At 41.1% G+C, this 20,187-nt stretch overlaps 1 protein-coding gene across 1 annotated transcript in view; it reads right to left on the reverse strand.

The window, feature by feature from the left end:
• The window catches only part of LYST (lysosomal trafficking regulator), a 79,967-nt gene that overhangs the window by 44,649 nt on the left and 15,131 nt on the right, over positions 1 to 20,187 (reverse strand). The window contains exons 6-19 of the mRNA XM_033144325.1: positions 19,185 to 20,130; positions 18,143 to 18,304; positions 16,483 to 16,639; positions 14,964 to 15,190; positions 13,657 to 13,723; positions 12,273 to 12,382; positions 9,047 to 9,470; positions 7,834 to 7,975; positions 6,444 to 6,617; positions 5,102 to 5,262; positions 3,845 to 4,035; positions 2,685 to 2,930; positions 973 to 1,146; positions 697 to 846 (exon numbers count right to left, since the gene is read on the reverse strand). Coding sequence (XP_033000216.1) covers positions 697 to 846; positions 973 to 1,146; positions 2,685 to 2,930; positions 3,845 to 4,035; positions 5,102 to 5,262; positions 6,444 to 6,617; positions 7,834 to 7,975; positions 9,047 to 9,470; positions 12,273 to 12,382; positions 13,657 to 13,723; positions 14,964 to 15,190; positions 16,483 to 16,639; positions 18,143 to 18,304; positions 19,185 to 20,130 — 3,331 coding nt within the window. The remainder of the gene's footprint in view (positions 1 to 696; positions 847 to 972; positions 1,147 to 2,684; positions 2,931 to 3,844; positions 4,036 to 5,101; positions 5,263 to 6,443; positions 6,618 to 7,833; positions 7,976 to 9,046; positions 9,471 to 12,272; positions 12,383 to 13,656; positions 13,724 to 14,963; positions 15,191 to 16,482; positions 16,640 to 18,142; positions 18,305 to 19,184; positions 20,131 to 20,187) is intronic.

Below are 20,187 nucleotides of genomic sequence, written 5' to 3' on the forward strand. Positions count from 1 at the left end.
CCTTGGTTATAGATATATTGATACTGGTATAGCAATGAAAGTATTTACACAGCCACTACAGATTTAACACCATTGAGGAAATTTAACCACACACGGGGGGGGGGGAGGTATAGATCCCCAAGGAAAAAGTTTGCCAGGGGAACCATGAAGAGATAGGTAACTGACCTGCCTATACAGGCATTAATTCCCAGCAGGGCACCTTTGAGCACTATGGCGCCTCCCAAGCCCCACAACCCCTCCACATTTTTCCCCCTTAAAATTGAGAGGAACCTGCAGTTTAGCTGGAACTGTGTTTTGGGGTGTTTGGAGGTGCCCACTTTGGAGGGGGGTTCTGAGCACTGCCATTTTCTTCTTCTGTAAAATGGATATTTTGTGGTGCTCCTGAGTTTCAATTCAAATGTACCCTAAAAGGTTGAGATCCCCTACGTGAATTAAAAAGCAAATCCTTTCCATATAAGTGCACATTCAGAAGACAGGCCAACTGCTTGTTCTGGACAGGGCTGCACTCCCTCTAAAGGAGAAAATGCATAGCTTGGGGGTATTCTTGGATACATCTTTGTCATTAGAGGTCCAAGGGACCTTGGAAACCACATCACATTTTCCAGATGGAATAAAGAGATATTAAATTCTGGGAACCACCATGTTTTAACTTTGATTTAGTTGTTGAGAAGTCGTGTTCTGATCTGTGCAAATCACCTGGGCTTTAGACCATATCTTCCAATCAAGTAGCAGCTCTTCCAGAAGCTTGACATCTTGAATCACCGCTTTAGACTCTACATCTAGTACGAACTGCCCATTTTCATTCAGATGAATCATCTTCTCACTGCAGCATCCTGCAAGGAGAGTCTTGCAAAGGGATAACAAACAGATTCAGTTTTGTGAAGTTATGAACCAGAAGTGAACACTAAAGTAGACTAATGATTTTGCCAAGATCAATCAACACAAAGAGAAGGTTCCAGCAGAGCATATTACCTGCAAAATATGAAATCCAACAATACATTTGGGCTTTATCAACACCTGATGAATCATGGAATAACCATTGCAGTTTTCTAACTCGTGTATTCTCTGCTGATTGTGTTTGGTTAAGGCAAGGATAACTTTCAGAGCTAAAGCTTGGGTTTCTTCACAGTCGCTGATTTCCACAACCTAAAAATAAGCCAATATGCTGCTTAAGTAATAAAGCATGTCTGACAGAGCGTTACTTCAGTGTTACTTGTCCTGCCCCCACATGGATTATCTTGTTACAGGTATCATGGAGGAGCTATTTCATCTGCAAGCTCTTGGTCTCTACTGGTGGCACATTTTAGGCCTTTATTGCAGGGGCTGATTTGTAAGGGGAGACTAGACCATGTGCAATCCTATCACCAAACAAGGCACTGAACAGAATAACAACTAAGTAATGCCTATTTAGGACGCCCTTGTAGTGTGTTTAAAGTGTTTCAAGAGTGCCTCAAACAAGCTGGGAAATGGCCATGCTGGAACTACCCTTCTTCTCCCATGCAGTCCCCTGGACTTCACAGTAGTCCACTGGATGTCACCCATTATTAATTAAAGTGATTTTAATCCAGTACTCCTGAATCTGTTAATAGCATAGTCTCTGAAGGGCAAAATCCAAACACGGGGGTGGGGGCAGGGAAATGGGGGGGGTGGGGCCTCTGCCACATCCACAGCCTTGCCATGCACACAGACAAATTGCTTCACCATCCTGGAGTTGGCATGGCAAAAGGGCCGGGGGGAGGGGGGACCCTGCTATTTTTCCAGTCAATTCCGTTTTAGTGATGTTGCTTTTCTTCCTAATTAAAAGACTTCCAACCTACACATCCAAACCAAAACAAATTTTGAAACACTTAGGTTAGGATTTCATTATGGGCAGTATTGGGCAATCAGTAAATGAGTAAGAACTTAGGTTTTAACTATTTAATTAATGCTAAAAGAATTGCTGGGTCTTGGGGGGGGGGGGGGCAATCGCTGCACGTAAACTGCAGCTTCCCCACTCATACCTGATGTGTCACATACACTGCTGTAGATGAAACGTAGCAGGGTATGCACACAAAAAAGTGCAATATCCCTGACTAGTTCTGCTTATAGCTTACAGCAGAAAAAATAACATTTATTTACTGACAGCATTTTCCTTATACCTCCATTGACAACAATGTTCCTTATTAGTAGCCCTATGAGGTGCCTGTCTGGGAGCAGCCTAGGTTTGATGCACCTGTTCACCTTATATGCTTCTCCACATAGGTAAAGGTAAAGGGACCCCTGACCATTAGGTCCAGTTGCGAATGACTCTGGGGTTGTGGCGCTCATCTCGCTTTACTGGCTGAGGGAGCCGGCATACAGCTTCCGGGTCATGTGGCCAGCATGACTAAGCCGCTTCTGGCGAACCAGAGCAGAGCACGGAAACGCCGTTTAGCTTCCCACCGGAGCGGTACCTATTTATCTATTTGCACTTTGACGTGCTTTTGAACTGCTAGGTTGGCAGGAGCTGAGACCGAGCAACAGGAGCTCACCCCGTCGCGGGGATTCGAACCGCCGACCTTCCAATTGGCAAGCCCTAGGCTCTGTGGTTTAGACCACAGCGCCACCTGCGTCCCACCTGCTTCCCCAAATACTAGTAATCAAAAGACCTGAAAGTCTGCCATGACAAATGCACTAAGAGGGAAAGCAATTTTTCAGCATCTTACCCTGGCAAAAAGGAAGACAAAGGACCCAGTTCCACCAATCTCATGCAGTATGCCCTGAAGACCTTTGTATTCTGCCGGCTGTAGCATTTTCAGGTAATGAGGATCTGGCAAATTGCTTTGTACTTCTTTTGAGCTGAAAGGTCGTTGGGAAGGAATGGTTTTCACTTGACCTTTAAGCCTGATTACTGGCTCATAGATTGTATAGTGGCCAGGGCAGCAAGTGGTATAAACAGTAGCAAGGCTTTCCTGAAATACAAGACAACATTAAAGGAGCTTGCAGCTTATACCCAAATCACCACTTTTCTTTTGAGCTTCCACTGTCATGGTCAGCACAGCAGTTCATCCCTACGCATTTAATGAAATGATAGTAGCCTTTCAGAATTGTAACTATGAGTTGGGATACATGGAAAACAAAGTTAAGTTATAGGGTAGAAAGGAGACAACCTACAGGAGATAAGTTAGGAATAAATAAAGGTTTCTTAGGGAGACAAAATGAATCTGAATAAGTTGAGGAGTGTGTGCGAGATATTTGTACCAGAAGTTAGATTCACATTTCCCTGCATTTCATTTTGTCATACCCCCTCTTTTCCACCTATTCCATTTGTTGTCTTTGGAATTTGTTTTTGTTTTTGTTTTGTTTTGTTTTTGCAATAGCAGCCATAACAGAACTAATGTGGCAGCAAAGACTGCCGTACACCTTGTATTTTAGATCAGGATGTGGCCTGAGATGGCCTGAGCGCAAATGCTATTCCCAATAAAATGTGATCACAGAAAGTGTGGTTAAAACCAAATGCAAGTCAAGTGACCCAGGGCACATCACAGATATACCAGGGCTTGGGAGCCTCTGGTAGCCAAATGTTGCTGAACTACAACTCCCATCTGCCCAAGCAAGGATGGTCATGGATGGTTGGAATTGTAGTTCAGCAACATCAGGAGGGGTCACTGGTTCCCCACACAGGCCTGAGACAATAAGACTTTGGGGTAGGAGAGAAACACTCTTGGTATTTGTTACCTGCCCTGAATACTTGAGACAAATTAGGCTATGCTTCTAAAATAAATGTCACTACTGAGCATTGTGGCTTACAATTTCTCGTTCATTTTTCATGCTGTAATGGGAAAAAGAGAGAGAGAGAGATTTAGCACTAGGATTACAAACTTACAGTTAAAGGTCCAGTGTCCACTTCTCTCTTTGTCATTAGGAGTTCTTTGATTTGTTCACATTGCAGAATTTCTTTATCTATGTATCTGGTATAATCAGTTATTGTTTTGCCATATTTACAAGGCATTACAGAGGTAAAGTCTGGTCCACAAGAATAAAGATAAAATGCTTCTTCCGGCCCAATTTTTGCACCTACAGAAACAAAAACATATGGTTTCAATATATGCTGCCTCGTGTACAACAAATAATACTTCTATTGCAGCTCACCAATATCTTAGCTCATAAGTGATAGACAGGTCCCCATAGGTTTGGTTCTCATATTACACTGCACATGTGGATGGCATGCCTGCATCTGCATTCAAGGAAGCAACGCAACATGTGATGTCACAGGAAATCCCATGGCATGCAATGAGCAAATATGTATCTTCAAGATCACTGGATTTGCAGTGACCAAAATTCATGAGCCACCAGCTAATATACTTTATTACTTCTATGGAACAGGACCTGAATGTGTGGTATCTGTCACAAGGCAAGAACAAGCCAAACAACACAGTCTGTAAGTTGCACACTGCTTCAGTGATGGTGCTAAAGTTAAAAACAGATATATCCCAGTTTGCAGCCCCAAGAATCTTTCAAAGGGGCTCGATAAAAAGTCTTCCATAATATCAGGAATTGAAACAATGAGGTTTCCATGTGGCACCACAATGACTCAGACAGTGCTCATGCCCTCACACGCGATCTTCCCCCAGCAACACTCTTTGAGTCACCTTTTGGCAGCCACCTTCCAGAAAGCAGCAGTGTTGTTTATTTTAGTAGGAAGACTTATATCCTGCCTTTCTGTATCTAAAGAGACATTCAAGTCAGCTCTTAGTAAAATATATATATAATATATTTTTTTTTTTAAGGAGCAAAACATATGAAAAACGGAAACAAAAGGAGACAAGGATTGCCGCTAAAGTATCACAGAAATACAGAATTCTAGTTGCTGGAAACTACAGGAAGGGAAGTGTTTGTTGTGCTCAAGTCCTGCTTGCAGGTTTCCTACAGGCCTCGGGCTGGCAACTAAGAGACCAGGATGCTGGACTAGATGGGCCATTGGATCTGATCTAGCAGGCTCTGCTTTTGTTCTAATTGACTTTTTTTAGGTATAAGAACTATGGCATGGCAATAATAAAATTTTAATAACCTCTTTCATATCTGGTACCAGTTTAGTACAAGATAACCAGCAACACATAAGGGCATAAACAAACAAACTTACCATTGAAGAGCAGCAGATTTCCCAAGTCCCATTTTCCAGCCAACTGCAAATACTCATCTTGGGATGATGTATAATGGCCAGTCATACAGAAGGTCTTGTTGCTGTCAGAAGATAAGCTTGTTTTCCTCGGGAGGGTATAATCTAAACTAATTTCGGGTTTTCTAAGAAAAAGAAGAAAGTTTTAGTATATCCTGAACAATTTCACTTGGATAGTGAGAGTAATTAAAGGGCTTATAATAGGTAATTTCACTTCGTCCGTGATAATTAAATTGAAAGCTGTGTAAAATAAAATTGAAGCCATCTCCTACAATTGGCTCCACACCCTTACAGGGTGCTTCAAATACCCTGACAGTGCTTCAGATATACCTGCTGCACCTATCATTCCTAGATCACCAGATGGCTGGTAGCACAGAGGGCACTCACCTGGGCCCTCAGCCTCAATCTCTGCAGTAACCATTCCTGCTGCTACCCTACCCTGGTTCAAGCAACCAGTTAATATAGAGCTTCCTCACACCAGGCCCAGCAAATACTGAGGATGTTCTTTGGTAGACCACCAGGAACATCTCTCATTGAAGCAGACCAAAGAACCACACAAAAGCAAATGGGCATAAATGTATCAGTCATGTGTCTGATATGTTAAGAATAAAGACTATAATGCATACTTCAAGGGGGAAACAATAATATATAAATCCACTTAACAGTGAGACTAGAGAGATGCAAGATCTTTGGGGCAGATGCTTTAAGAAGGTTATTTAACATCCTCTTCTTCCCCATGCAACTTTACCGGTAAGGCCATGTCAACAGTCAAGCCAGCTCTCTCTCTGCTGCAGCTGCAAGCAAGCAAGTGCACCTGTATTCTGATTTCACCATTTCCTACCCCACTTGCCCTAGAACAGATTCTCACTGCCAGTTCTACACTGCCACCTCCACCTTCCAGGTCTGTCAGCCGTTAGCTCTTTCATACAGTATCAGCCGAGTACAAATCTTGGTGCATTTTTACACCACCTTGTTTATATGAAAGTGCTGCTTATAAATATTTAATAAAATTAATAAAAAACAATCACAACCATTTCATTGGCATTAATGGTTGCAAGTGGAGCTTTAATTAGGATGGCAAGTCGTACAAAGAGCTCATTTAAGGATACTGAAGGATTCCAGCAGCAACAGTTTAACAGAAACAGATGGGTAAGCAACCACTCCATTATTTCAGTTGCGAGCATTTCTTTGTCCTTCTCCTTCTGCTCCTCCATATTTCATCGCGTTCAAATTTAGACAGAAAGCAAATGCCTCTAGAGCTTCTTTAATGATAACAGTTCTATCATTTACCACATTGGGGAATTACCTCTGACCAGAAATCCATAAGGACAGAGTTCCATGGATGTTTTTCTTGCTTTCTGGCTGTTGCAGGTACGTCAGTGCCATATGCTGCCACGTGCCTACAAGGAATGTGTTCTCAGGTGTTTCCGCTTGTGCTAACAGCCCAGCTTTCATTTCATCATTTGGGTCCATGCACATACTATGAAAATATGAGAATATGCCAGTCTGTCATCCTTTTAGATTGCGGTACGTTTTTTAAATTTATGCATAAAATACTGGGACACTGTCTCTGTTGTGTTTCCAGTACATACAGACTTTGCCATGTTTTTCATTGTTTTTATAGACTGAACCAAGAGGTATCAGTTTGTTAGTGACAAAAATACTATCTGCCGCTCATTTTCTAGGTTTCTGCCTACAACTAACTGATGCATCCCCCCTTTTTCTGTAATAGTTCTTTGAAGCCTGGATCCTCTCCTTCTCCCCCTTAGTTGTTACTGTTTAAACAACAGTGCTCCAGTTCATGGCCATCACCTCATCATTACACTGTGACAGAATGATCAGAGATGACCTAAACGGTTTGCTTTTCACTTCAAGAACAAGAATTGTAGGCACAACCTCCCCACCTGCATTATTATGGATGCTTGAAACTGTTCACAGACATTTTTTTATCCCTCTGCTGCAGTGTAATTTTTTTCAGGCAGTTTACTGTCTTTCCTGCTTTAAAAAAAAACACCACAAGAAAATATTCAAAGCAACTCAGAGCACTTTTTTCTGTTTCATTCATGAGGCATCCTGTGGGGACACTTCATGGCCCAACTGTGCCTTCTGTAATAGGGTAAATTAACCCTTTCCCCCCTAATGTTCACTTTTGTAAGCCTTGAAAATCATATTTATCACACTGTACAGATTTCTTCTCCTGCTAGGCTCCGTGAAATACAATTGCCAGCATGGTGTTACCAATTAAAACTGATCTAAAACGGGTGATGGGTAAAAATCATCTGACTCATTTTATGCATCTCATTTCCTGAGCTCCAAGCAGCAACAAGACTGACTGCAGTTAGTTAAAAATAAATAAGAATCATTGCTAAGAACTCTATGATCTCCTGATAATGTAGCACAGGCAACCCACCATTTATGCAATTCAATGTGTACACGACTGTGCACACATGAATCGCACTGAACCCCAAAATCTTCACAAAAAGGGGCGGAATGGGGTGTTTGCAGACTTCTTCAATGGGGATTCAAATATACACGATTTGATTGACAGGTGTGGTAGCTCATAAAATAACCCCCGTGTAAATGAGTGGTTGCCTGTATTGTGCTTCAAATTCCCTGAACGACACCCTACATTAAACCTTCTAGAACAGAAGAAGAAATAATGCATTTGTCAGTGTGTAAAAACAAGTTTACAGTACCGAAATGTGAAACTTCCAGTGTTCACATTCGCCCACACTTGGATCATCAATGCTTTGGACCCCAGTGAAAATATATGAAGGCAACCATCTTCAAGAAGTTTGTCTCCTAAATTGAGGTGATCAATTCCAGCTTTGTTTTCTTCTAGAAAAATGGTTAAATCAGGTACATAGTTAAAACAATGGATGCTGACAAGCGCAACTGCCTTGCACCCTATAAAGTATTAAAATGTAGCTAGCATTCCATAAGATAGTTGAAACTAGAGTCCTAGTTGGATTTGAAATATAAACCGCAGGCATGCCCAAATTTCCTGTCCATTATGCTTCGGTTTTGCATTTCTTAGAGTGAGGAAAAACCACTGATAAATTTATAGCTAGCTAAGAATGGTGAATTGCCTACAGTTTTTCATATGCAAAACACCCCTGAGCTTTTCTCACAAATTGTATGTCATTAACACTATTAATGCAGGAGACAATTGAGAATGGAAAAAAGAAGCATGCATCCCAGCCAAGGTAGATTTGCATGCATATTAGAAACTCATTTAGAAAGGGGGGAGAGGGAAGCAGATTTAAGCCTCAAGCCTCTGGTGAAAATGACTAAAGAGCCTGCTGATCTGTGGTACTAAGACATGGAAATATGTTAAAACCTTCAACTTAAACTAGGATCTGGAAAGTATCAAGCAAATAATACAGATGTAAGCAAATGGCTTATTGTGTGACTTATGATTCACGCATGCTAAGAAAACTTCAAGAGCCAACTATTTATAGCAGGGGTCAGAAAACCTTCAGGATCCCTTCCAACTCTACAATTCTATGATTCTATGAAATTCCAAACTCCCATGTTTCAGTGGAATAAAAATATGCATGGTATGTTGGCCTTTGCAATAATTCTCTTTACTGTAATTGTCATATTCTTGTACTCCATTGGTTCTCACTTTGTTGAAAAGTGTTTTTTTTATCTTGTTATATTTAAAAATAAATAAAGTATTTTAAAAATACACAATACTGTGATTTGGAGCTCCTTACAGAAGAGCAATGTGTAATGTTTATCTATAGCTGGAATCTTTTAACTCAAAAAATCTCTCTTTGGGATCAATGTTCTTTCCTCTGAATGTGTGGCACTATATGCCGCTAGATGAATGACCTGATTTTTAATATATATATTATCAAAAGTCTTTACAGATTCAGTTTCATTGTATTACAGAATATGACTTACCCATATCATCAAAACTGCTGTCGTGTGAAATCAGTGATTTGCTCCTCCTTTTCATTCTTTTTGCTTTCTCTAAGGAAATGTCTACTTCATGAATGCGTTCCGTACAGAACCACAATGAGATGCTGAAACCTTCAGACATATGTGGCCAACAGTTTTGCCCAACCAGAGGTAAATGGATTGGAGCAACATGCCAAGAAGAAAGTAGATGGTGAGGCAAGCTCTCCCCCTCTGCTTCCTTCTTGCTCTGTGCAAACTTTGCTCGTCTTAGTAGTCCTATGGTTTTGCTGCCAAAACTGAGAGTTGGTTTTTGCGAAGGGCTACTTCCTGAATTTGGTATTTGATGCAAAGGAAATGAGAGGTGCTGCAAGGGCCTCATCTCGGTATTTGTCTCCAAAATCTTCAGAATTCCTTTAAGCAACGTGCTCTAAAAGAAATGAGTAAAATAAGACAGGAAGTACACAACTATTCATTGCTATATACCCTAAACTGCAAGAATTAACAGATTGTTTCAATTAGCTAACTTTAAAGAAACTGATGCAGCTCAAAAAGTTGTTTTGAGACAACTAATATTCAGTTTCGTCAAAGGTGAGTCACTCCATCCACCTGATCATTTTGGTTGCCCCTTTTCTGACCGTTTCCAACTCTACAATATCATTTTTGAGGTCAGGTGATCAGAACTGTACAGAGTATTAAAAATGTGGTTGCATCCTACCGGTATATTTGTATAACCTCATTATGATATCAGAAGTTTTATTTTTAACTGCTTTCCTAATCTTCCCTAGCATGAAAAATGCCTTTTTACCACCCATTCACTCGGTTTGGAGAAGTTATTTTGGAGCTCTCTGCAATCTCTTTATTTTAACAGCCCTGAACAATGTAGTATCAACTCTAAAGCTGTTTATGAGCAAGTTAAAAAGCACAGTGCGCCCCATACCAATCCTTGGGAGACTCCATTTTCTACATCCCTCTATTCGGAGAACTACTTCCTACTACTTAAGCAATTCCTGATCCACAAGAAGACCTCTCCTCTTATCCCATGACTGCTAAGCCTAAGTCTTTGGTGAGGTACCTGTCATAATAGCATGAAAACTTTCTTACTGAATGGAGATTAGTGCTAGAAGAGATTCAAATGAACCCAACCTACTCAGGATTATCCAATATCAAAAGCATTCTGAACAGATGAGAGTATAATTGCTTCTTGAAAATATCTAAACACCAATACCCTGCATAATGCTCATTCCTTTGCTGAGGTGCTTTTAAGATATCCCCAATTCTTAGGTTTACCTTCCTTTATTTAATTCCACCTTTTCATTATTCTACCCATATTTTTGAAAACTCTCAAAATATTCTGTAACTTAAGACATCCAATTCCTTCAGCCATATTTCAGAGGATTTGCCTTCTAAACTATATTAGCAGCTTCCCTCAAAGTTCTCCCATTCATCATTACAAATGAAACAAGAAGCACTGGAGAAAGAGGTCATTTTCTCCTATTATTATTATTATTATTATTATTATCATCATCATCATCCACCTATCTGACTAGACTGCCCTAGCCACTCTATATATGCATACATTCATTTTTAAAATTAGTCACATTCTCAGTAAACATCTTAAGAGCCAAATAGTGACACCCAACTATGATGTCCCACTGGCCCAAGAGACATCCAGCTGAGCAAATAGGACTTACCATTCTCCCCTCAGTCCCTCCCACCCCTTAAATTCTGATTGAAGATTAGGGTACCCTCTGGAACATATTGGGGGAACATGGGGGGCTGTAAGGGAATGGGAGGAAGGGAAATTCCATCATGTCCACTGGCACAACACTGGATCTTGTTGAAAGCAACATGCAGGGATACAAACGAAGTACGGTATACACTTTGGAATAATTCAGTACAAGTAACTTGTAACTGATGCACCTTGAACATGTCCTACTTCAACTTTACATAGTTGAAGGTCACCTGGTTGAAATTACACAGATTAAATCATGGAAGGCAGAGAACTCAAAAACTCTTTTCACCCAGGTTTTTCCCAGTGCAGAAATAACTATTAAGCTCTCAGACTTGCTTGTGGGTGGGGGTGGAAAGACCCATTTAGCGTGCCAGCTCCAGAAGGTAAGATTGTTTGTGTAGCGGCAGCTACAAGAAATTGGTTTGAGTATATATGTTTTTGGGACGTGAGTGGCACTGTGGTCTAAACCAATGAGCCTAGGGCTTGCCGATCAGAAGGTCAGCGGTTCAAAACCCCGTGATGGGGTGAGCTCCCGTTGCTCAGTCCCAGCTCCTGCCAACCTAGCAGTTCAAAAGCACGTCAAAGTGCAAGTAGACAAATAGGTACTGCTCCAGCAGGAAGGTAAATGGTGTTTCCGTGCGCTGCTCTGGTTTGCCAGAAGCGGCTTCGCCATGCTGGCCACAGGACCTGGAAGCTGTCTGCAGACAAACGCCGGCTCCCTCGGCCTATAGAACGAGATGAGTGCTGCAACCCCAGAATCGTCTGTGACTGGGCCTAACGGTCAAGGGTCCCTTTACCTTTACCTTTTATATGTGTTTTTGTGTATATGTGCCACGCCCAGAAGGCAAACCCTGTGCAAGACACTAGTTACCTGTACATTGGTACCTCTGGTTACGAACTTAATTCGCTCCGGAGGTGCGTTCTTAAGCTGAAACAGTTCTTATCCTGAGGCGCGCTTTCGCTAATGGGGCCTCCGGCGTGCAATTTCCATTCGCATCCTGGGGCAAAGTTCGCAGCCAGAAGCAGCTAATTCCGGGTTAGCGGAGCTCGTAACCTGAAGCGTTCGTAACCAGAGGTACCACTGTAATGACAATGTGTCTAGTTGCAGCAAGGATTGCGAGGCATGGCCTTCAATTGTGGCTCCGAATAATTTTTTGGAATTGAGGGGGAGGAATCTAAGAGCAGGGCAGAGGGTTGCTGGACCCGGAAAGGCCCATCCCATAGCATTCTTATTGGTTTGGAAGGCTGTTGGAGAGAAGGAGAGATGTGGCAGCAATGGCTTCCCGTCTTGGCTACTGGCCCTACCCTGCTTGTTTGCTTGCATGCTGTCTACCCGCCATGTGTAGCTGGCACTAGCTTCACCCACACCATCTGATTAAGGGGCTGACATACTACTTCACTCTGAAAATGCTAAATAAAAACAAAATAGCTACTTATATTAACATTAACATTGGCAGTGTACTTCAAAGTACTTCGTTTCATTCTTAAAAAAATTACCGTAGATGGTGTTTTTTCCAAAAAGATTCTTAAAAGAAGAGCCAGCTCTTCTGAACAGGTTTTGGAGCTCATCAGAGACACCAGCAGATCCACCAGCACCTGCTGACATGCTGAAAAACAACAGCATCATTCATTTTAAAATGTTATCAAAACTGCCAAAGTTATTAAACTAAGCAGCTAGAAATCCAAGAAGTCACCCGGTCAACCCCTCTCCCCATCCTGATAGCAGTTCTTGCATGGCTGGGTAGTACTTCTCCTAAAACACAGGAAAACATCAAGAGCAATGACTGATCCTGCACAGAATTGTCACCAGAAAAAAAGAGTGAGAAATCCTGATATGCATGTACAACTGTGTACGTTTGTACACCTAATACAGTGGTGCCCCGCTAGACGAATGCCTCGCTAGACGAAAAACTCGCTAGACGAAGGCATTTGTCTAGCGGAAGGCAGCCCCGCAAGACGAAAAAGTCTATGGGGCTGCCTCGCAAGACGAAAATTTTTCGTCTTTTTTTTCGTCTAGCGAAAGCGCGGCTTGCATTGCCACTTCGCTAGACGAAAAACCCGCTAGACGAAAATTTTCGCAGGACGAATTATTTTCGTCTAGCGGGGCACCACTGTAAGCTCTTACAGGCTGGTACGTAAGCATTTCACCGGCATAAAATAGTTTTGCTACTAACATTTCTATCCCATTGTATCCTGGGAAAACCTCAAAGTGCCTTGTCCCCAGGAGCAGGGGGCTCTCTGAGGTAGATGATAGCCTGATTAATACTTACCTAGCTTAAACAATGCAACAGCACTATATACTATCAGACCACCTCTCAAAGCAAACTAGAATCAAAACACCTGCACAGTGGAATTAAGGCAGCAACAAAAATTTCTAGGAAGAAAAGCAGAAACTTTCCAACGGTATGAAGAGCTACTAAAATCCTAAGTCCCATTATTTAGATACATAACATGATACTTAACAATTGCCCATGTGACTCAAGAAAGGCTGCCACCAAACTCTTCATATCACTGTTTAGTGGATACATATTATGAAGCCAAGATCCTAATAACGTACTATTCACGTACTCCATTATTCTTAGTTTCAATCTATGTCCTAAGAAGAAGACATTTCTGGCAGAAGACATTGTCAACCAAAAATCTTGAGACCCAAAACATAAATTGACTTAGGGCTATTGCCCCACCGTGGCTATACTTCTTTCTTTAAACCGAGAAGCATTCAATCTTACAATTTTCTGGAATTCGTTTGACACTCATTGGGGCCAGTATGAACATAATGCTAAACTCATGGCTCAGTGAGACCTATAAATTTATAGTTAAGAGTACCTGCCCAAGTGAGCGGTACCCAAAAAAGGGAAAGACTGCTTCATTTATAACTCACCATGAAACTCGGAATCTGTCTGTGTCAATATGTGGAGGAACCCTAACAAGAGACTCTTTACAGCTCCCTAGAAATAAAATTAAAAAAAATTATATTCTGAACAATCATCTTGAATTAGCAAAATGCCTGCCAAGTGATGGGGAAGTATGTCCTTAGAAAATGGGCTTCAGCTTAGTGTCTGGCTGAGTACTAGTCCCAACCTCCTTCTAAGCTGGCTTTGCCTGACCTTGTCCTGTCCCCCTCAGACTTCCTCCCCCAGTTGATTACCTCAACTGCAGAGCTACCTCAGGCCTCTTACTCTTTGCCTTCACTTGAAGACCATCCCAATGACATTAAGATGACTACCAAATAGAGAACAGATATATGGGAATGTGGCTTACAGATGCACAAGTGCTTAATGAACTGCGCAATGAACAGATCTTGTTTTTGTTTTCTTCGAGCCTTGAAGATTGTGCCTGCGTCCTTAAGTCGAGCACTCTTACAGCATTCCCAGAAAAGAGACATTCTGGTTGTTGCTCACCTCTGCTGCTGTTCTCACCTACATTGATTCTAGACCCTATGCTTCCAGGCCAGGGGTGCCCAAACTTTTTTCAAAGAGGGCCAGATTTGATGAAGTGAACATACAATTTTACCCCAAAGTTGTTGAGCTTTTTTTTTTTTAAAGGATTGAACTTGCTCAGCTTTTAGGATTTTACCCCAGGACATATACTGCCATGGGGCACAGATTAAATTAACCTCTAGGCTGGATTAGTCCCCCAAAACGGATTTGGACATGCCTATTCTAGGCTAACTGAGAATGGTATTCTCTGCCTCTTTTGCTAGTGTGAGGCAAGCTGATTCATGCGCATGCAAATAGGTCTGAGCTGGGATGTGATTTGGTGAAATGATTACTGCCACTGGAACACTGATGGCTCTCCTAAAACAGAGGAAAGCAATGGGGGGGGAGGTAAGAGAATAAGGGATCACGCCCTTGAAAGGTTCCTTGAATTGTCTATGACAGGCATAGGCAAACTCGGCCCTCCAGATGTTTTGGGACTACAATTCCCATCATCCCTGACCACTGGTCCTGTTAGCTAGGAATGATGGGAGTCGTAGGCCAAAGACATCTGGATAGCTGAGTTTGCCTATGCCTCGTCTATGACCTTCTCATCTTTCTATCCCACCTACACTGGCCAAGTAATTCAGGGACAGATGAGCAGAGACTTGTGAATGTGTGGGACCCTGTTGCAGAACTTATTAAACATCACTACTGTATAGCACATATGTATACCATATATGTGAAAGGTCATAGAATTGGCTTCACTTACCTGCTGCATAAGTAACATCGCATTTTTTTCCTTCAGCCTGATTGCTTTCAAGAAGCTCTGGAAAACATGTGTAAGGACATCTAGGCTTGGGTTGCTAGCAGAGAGTAAATGCAATTCCAGCATACAGATTTCAGGATATATTAATTCCCCTTGAATGAGGTTTTCTGCTGTGTCACTGGCAAGACTGGAATAGCCAAAACATCCTTTTTCTTTCTTAATGTCTGTTCCTAGAAAGGAAGGCACATGGTTATCTGCTGAAATTCAGCTACTCTCTGCCCTACCTACCTACCTATTTTGTGGAGCTTTGCCCCTACTGCCCAACTTTTAATTAACAAGGATCTGGTGTGGTTATCAGGCAACCGGGATCTTTTTAAGCATACAGTTGTCATGCAGAAATGCACAAATTCAACCATGCATGTTCATATGCTAAGGGACTCATTGGGCAGTGAGTTGCAGATTGACAAGCATATACACTACATGAATATTTCACTACGACAATAATCCATTTTTTAAAAATCTTTCCATTTACTGATGTGCTTATGCCTCACCACCACTACTGCATGCAGACAATTTTGTGCCATCCTGCTGAAGGAAAATCATAACCTACAAAATGCCCTGCTTTATAAAAGGTTGAGCTGTATACTGATAGCTTCAAATACCACTATCAATTTGTTTTTTAATTACAGGTCCCATGAGCAAAAAAAAGAGCAAGAGTTATGGCTTGTCTACTCATTTCACAAGTTTATAAGAAATCTGGAACCAGAGGAATACAGCAGCAGCAACAACTGCTGTGATTCAGTAGTAATATTTTTAAATTTTGCAGATCATAGGCGATGCTGCCACCATGCTCCTCCTCTCCTGACTCAGGCAAGCAGACTACAAAACATGAGTGAAAATAAGCAGCAAATGTGACTTTAAGATGACAGCCAGCCAAAAACCAAAACAGATTCATCTGTACAAGTTGTCAGAACAAATAAGCCCACAGGGTTCCAGTATTCTTACAGTATGGTAACCATATTTAATGGTTTACCATGAGTGTGACAATCTCACCCACTTTGTTCTTTCCTGCTACTATACTGGAGAAAGAAACACGATCACGATCACTGGCTTAGTGTTAACGTCTGAACTGGAGACTGTGGGATTTTTCTCCTTCAAACAGATGATTATCAATAGCCAAGGTTTGTATTTGGCTTGCTGATAGTGGTTTGGAGTGAAACAAACCACAATGCCCAGTACAGACATAATGCTAGTACAGGAATTGTGGTCCATTTTTTCCATGCACTGAAGGGGAGGAGCAGAAATAAGAACAATCATGGTAAACTGTTAACTATGTTTTACCATGACATGTGAACTGGACCACTGTATTTAAAGATTCACCATCAAATCATGATTCAACCACCAGAGCTAGAAAACCACTATGCCTGGTGAGTCCAGACACATGTGAATGCTGCTGGAACGTAAACCAAGACGTATTTGAGAAAGCCATGGGTGCATCACATGAAATTAAGTTCAGACTTACCTTCATCCTTGCTTTCACTGTCATCAGGATTGCTTTCACTGTCTGCATCATAGCCTTCTTCTTCAGCAAAAAATGTAAAGCTACAGCACTGGGATTCTTCAGCCTCTTCAGATATATCACCAGCCTGAGGTGCAGGTTCCTTTTCAGATTGCTGGATCTGTGACATGCATATTTTATATGTTTAAGATCATCCATTAAAAACCTGCAGAAGATTCTGGGCTTCATAGAATATTTTACCACAGTCAAGTATTTTCAAATAGACAAGATTTCATACATCCCCTCACTTCATTACTTTAATCTTTATGGATTCTAGCTGTTCTGTCATCTTGGCACTTGGAATACTATTTAACTCTTGTGCAGAGTGTAGAAGTTACATACAAGAGCAGAAAGAACAAGATGGACCATGAAGTTATCCTAAGAAGTTCCAAGAAAACTGCATTCAGCAAATAAACTAGATACACAAAACCCAAATGTCTTCATGTTCAAGTCTACATAGACATCTTGGTCCACAACTTACGAAGCTCCCTCACTTGCCCACTTTCTTGCAATCAACAGAAGGCAGACCTTCCAGCTTATAAGGCCATGAGCGAGAATGCCCTCAAGTTCTGCTTTTCAGAACTTCCAAAAAATTAGGGGAGTAGTAAGAAGTAGTAGAAGAAGAAGTAGAGGTTGTTGAAAGAGTTGAATCTCTCCAGACAGCTCAATTTAAAACCACAATAATAGCTCAGCTATAATGCATACCACAGATCAGGAAAGATAGCACCAAGTTCAAGAAGAAGTCAGCATGGCTAATGAGCAGAGACAAGGAATCTATTTAAGACATTAAGGCTACCTTCAGAAAATGGATGCCTTGTGCCCAAATGAGAAAAGGAACAGAAGAAAAAGGAAAAGAAACTTGCACAAAAAAGGTGACTGGAGTAACTTCCCTTTGAGGAAAGATTACAATATTTGCGGCTTTTCTATTTACAAAAAAAAGTGAGGGGGGACATGGTAGAGGCATATATAATAATGCACATTGTAGAGAAAGTGGATAGAGAGATATTTTACTTCCTCACTCATACCCAGGGCCATCAAACGAAGCTGAAGGTTGGAAGATTCAAGATAAATAGCACATAGCTAAACTACGGAATTATGTAGTGATGGTTACCAGCTTAGATTACTTTTAAAGGGGATCTGAAAAATTCATGGAGGACAAGGCTCCAAGCCATGATGGCTATGGGCTACCTCCAGTATCAGAATGCCAATGGTGGAGGACAATGGCAATAGCCCTCATCTCCTGCATGTGAACCTCCTATTGCCGCCTTCTTAATCACTGTGGGAAAGCAAAATGCTGGACTTGATAGGCTTTTGTCCTGATTGAGCAGGGCTGTTCTTATGTTAGCCCCTATATTTTCCATGCCCAGAGGTTTGATACAGGAGAAGGCAACTTCTTTTTTCTGATGCCCGTCAAGTTACTCCTTCGCTATGCCCTATGAGAGATTTTTCTAATTCTGACCTATCTGCTATCTGAACTGTTTGTAAACAGCCTATTGTTTCTGATGACTGATGGTAAAAATATAACTCTTATTAATGTTCCGCAACATATCATGAGAACTTGAACTAGGCTATCAGACAAGCAAGCAGGCAGGCAACACAAAACATGCATTTTATCTAATTATACCTTTTCTTTCTTCTCTTCGGAATGATCAAGATCAGCAAAATAGGTTCCCAAAGCAACTCGAAGCAAAGAATCAAACAAAGGCTTCACCAAGTCAGTCTCCATTATTCTAGATTTTGTAAGATGGTCCCGCATTTCAAGTAATATATCTTCCACACACACATTCTACATTCAAGTAGGGGGGAAATATGCTTACAAGCTTGTCCTGGTTAAATAAAATGGTACTAAAAGCAATCATAGTTTCTTCACTATTTAAATTCCTGGCCTTCTCACAATTGCCAACATCACAACATCAAGAACTAAGCATATTTGCTTTGAAGGTCCTTTGTTTTGTTTTTACAACCAAGCAGTATATAAATTTTATGAAATTAATAAATAATGTGCTTTTTGCATGTGATACATGGTATATAGATCACTATGGTTTCCTCTGAACAGTTCTAATTGGTAGATCTCACACAATATATATTTGGTTAATAATAATAATAATAATAATAATAATAATAATAATAATAATAATAATAATAATAAATTTATTATTTCTACCCTGCCCACCTGGCTGGGTTGCCCCAGTCACTCTGGGTGGCTTCCAGCATATATAAATACATAGTAAAACATTATACAGTACATGGTTCAAAAACCTAAATGAAAAACACACCCAATTACAACACTCAAGCCTAAAAGCGGCAAGATAATACAAAACAATAAGAAATGTATCATGTGAATAAGTCTCAATGCACCTAATCTTTGGGTTACTTTCACTACATTTCCTCAGGCTGAACACTGTCTCCAGATCTCTCTATGGAGATGAGTTTCACACTTTATGCTCAATTACTTATTATTGCAACAGCTGTTTTCTCCTTCAAAGGAACGGTCCGCTGTGCACCATTTAAAATGTTGCAGTTTGACTAAATTTAATTGGAAGTTCAGCTTGCCACCTAGAAAATAAGATGCGACTTTAAAATCCAGAACAGTAGTTGTTTTTGTTCCTAGCTCTAAAACGGTTTTTAAATGAGAATATGAATGTAATTATTTCATGGCAGGTTACCTGGGGAAGAGACTCCATTTCTGACTTCTGCTGGAAATTATTTGCACTGTGTAAACAAATAGCTAGCAGAGCTTCCAAGAGTCTTATACCCTGGAGCGACCACTCGTTTTCCTGCATGAAAACTCTTTTCAACGTTGCAGTGCCATCGGCTGAATTTTGTTCCACTCTTGAATGGTCACAGGAAAGGCATTCAGGTTGTCCTACACTGTCAAGATTTTCGTCAAGACTATCCTGGTCTGACTGCCCTCTCTCATTACTCATTTCAACAGGCTTCTCCTGCTCGCCTTGTTCCTTGGCTCCTTTTTTGGCAAGTTTCTGAATAATCATGGCTATCAATTTATGACATACTTCAAAGCCACCAAGTCTATGGAACTGTCTTTGGAAAACGGAGCTGCACAAATAGATCCAGCGGCACATCGACCAAATGTCTGCTGCCCTATGGATATGTTCCAAAGAAGGCAAAGAGAGACTTTCTGGTGACAGACATGGGAGCCTGTGGCTCAAAGGTTCACTAGCTGTGCTGTCATAACCTGAAGTATCTTCAGAATCATTGGTGGAATCTCGATCAGCATCTGCTTCCTTACTCACACATAAGAAAGCAACACAGAGAAATATGTTTATCGTGTTGACATGAACATCTTGACTGACTGATTTCTTCTTCTTTGGATAGACTTCTTTGAGCCCAGCATAAAATTTGGTCAGGCTTTGAGGCACATCTGAAGCTACTTGCTGCCTATGAACCAAAGCACCTAATTCTAACGCAGACTTCTTTTGCTCATTGTCTAAGACATCTAAGTCTGGAATCACTTGGTCCGTCTGCTGGTCTCCAAGGCAAAATATTAATGTTTCAAACACTTTCAAGGAATAACCTCTTACGGAGTCCAAGTAATGCAATTCAGTCATTTGATTTATTCCATTGCAGCTTATGAACAACTCTCTTACTATTCTGTGGAGAAAAGCAGAAAACCAATTAGATAGAACAGGAATAAAAAAAAATTAGCAT

Source organism: Lacerta agilis, chromosome 3 (genome assembly GCF_009819535.1).
Source record: "Lacerta agilis isolate rLacAgi1 chromosome 3, rLacAgi1.pri, whole genome shotgun sequence".
In the NCBI taxonomy this organism is placed as follows: Eukaryota; Metazoa; Chordata; class Lepidosauria; order Squamata; family Lacertidae; genus Lacerta; species Lacerta agilis.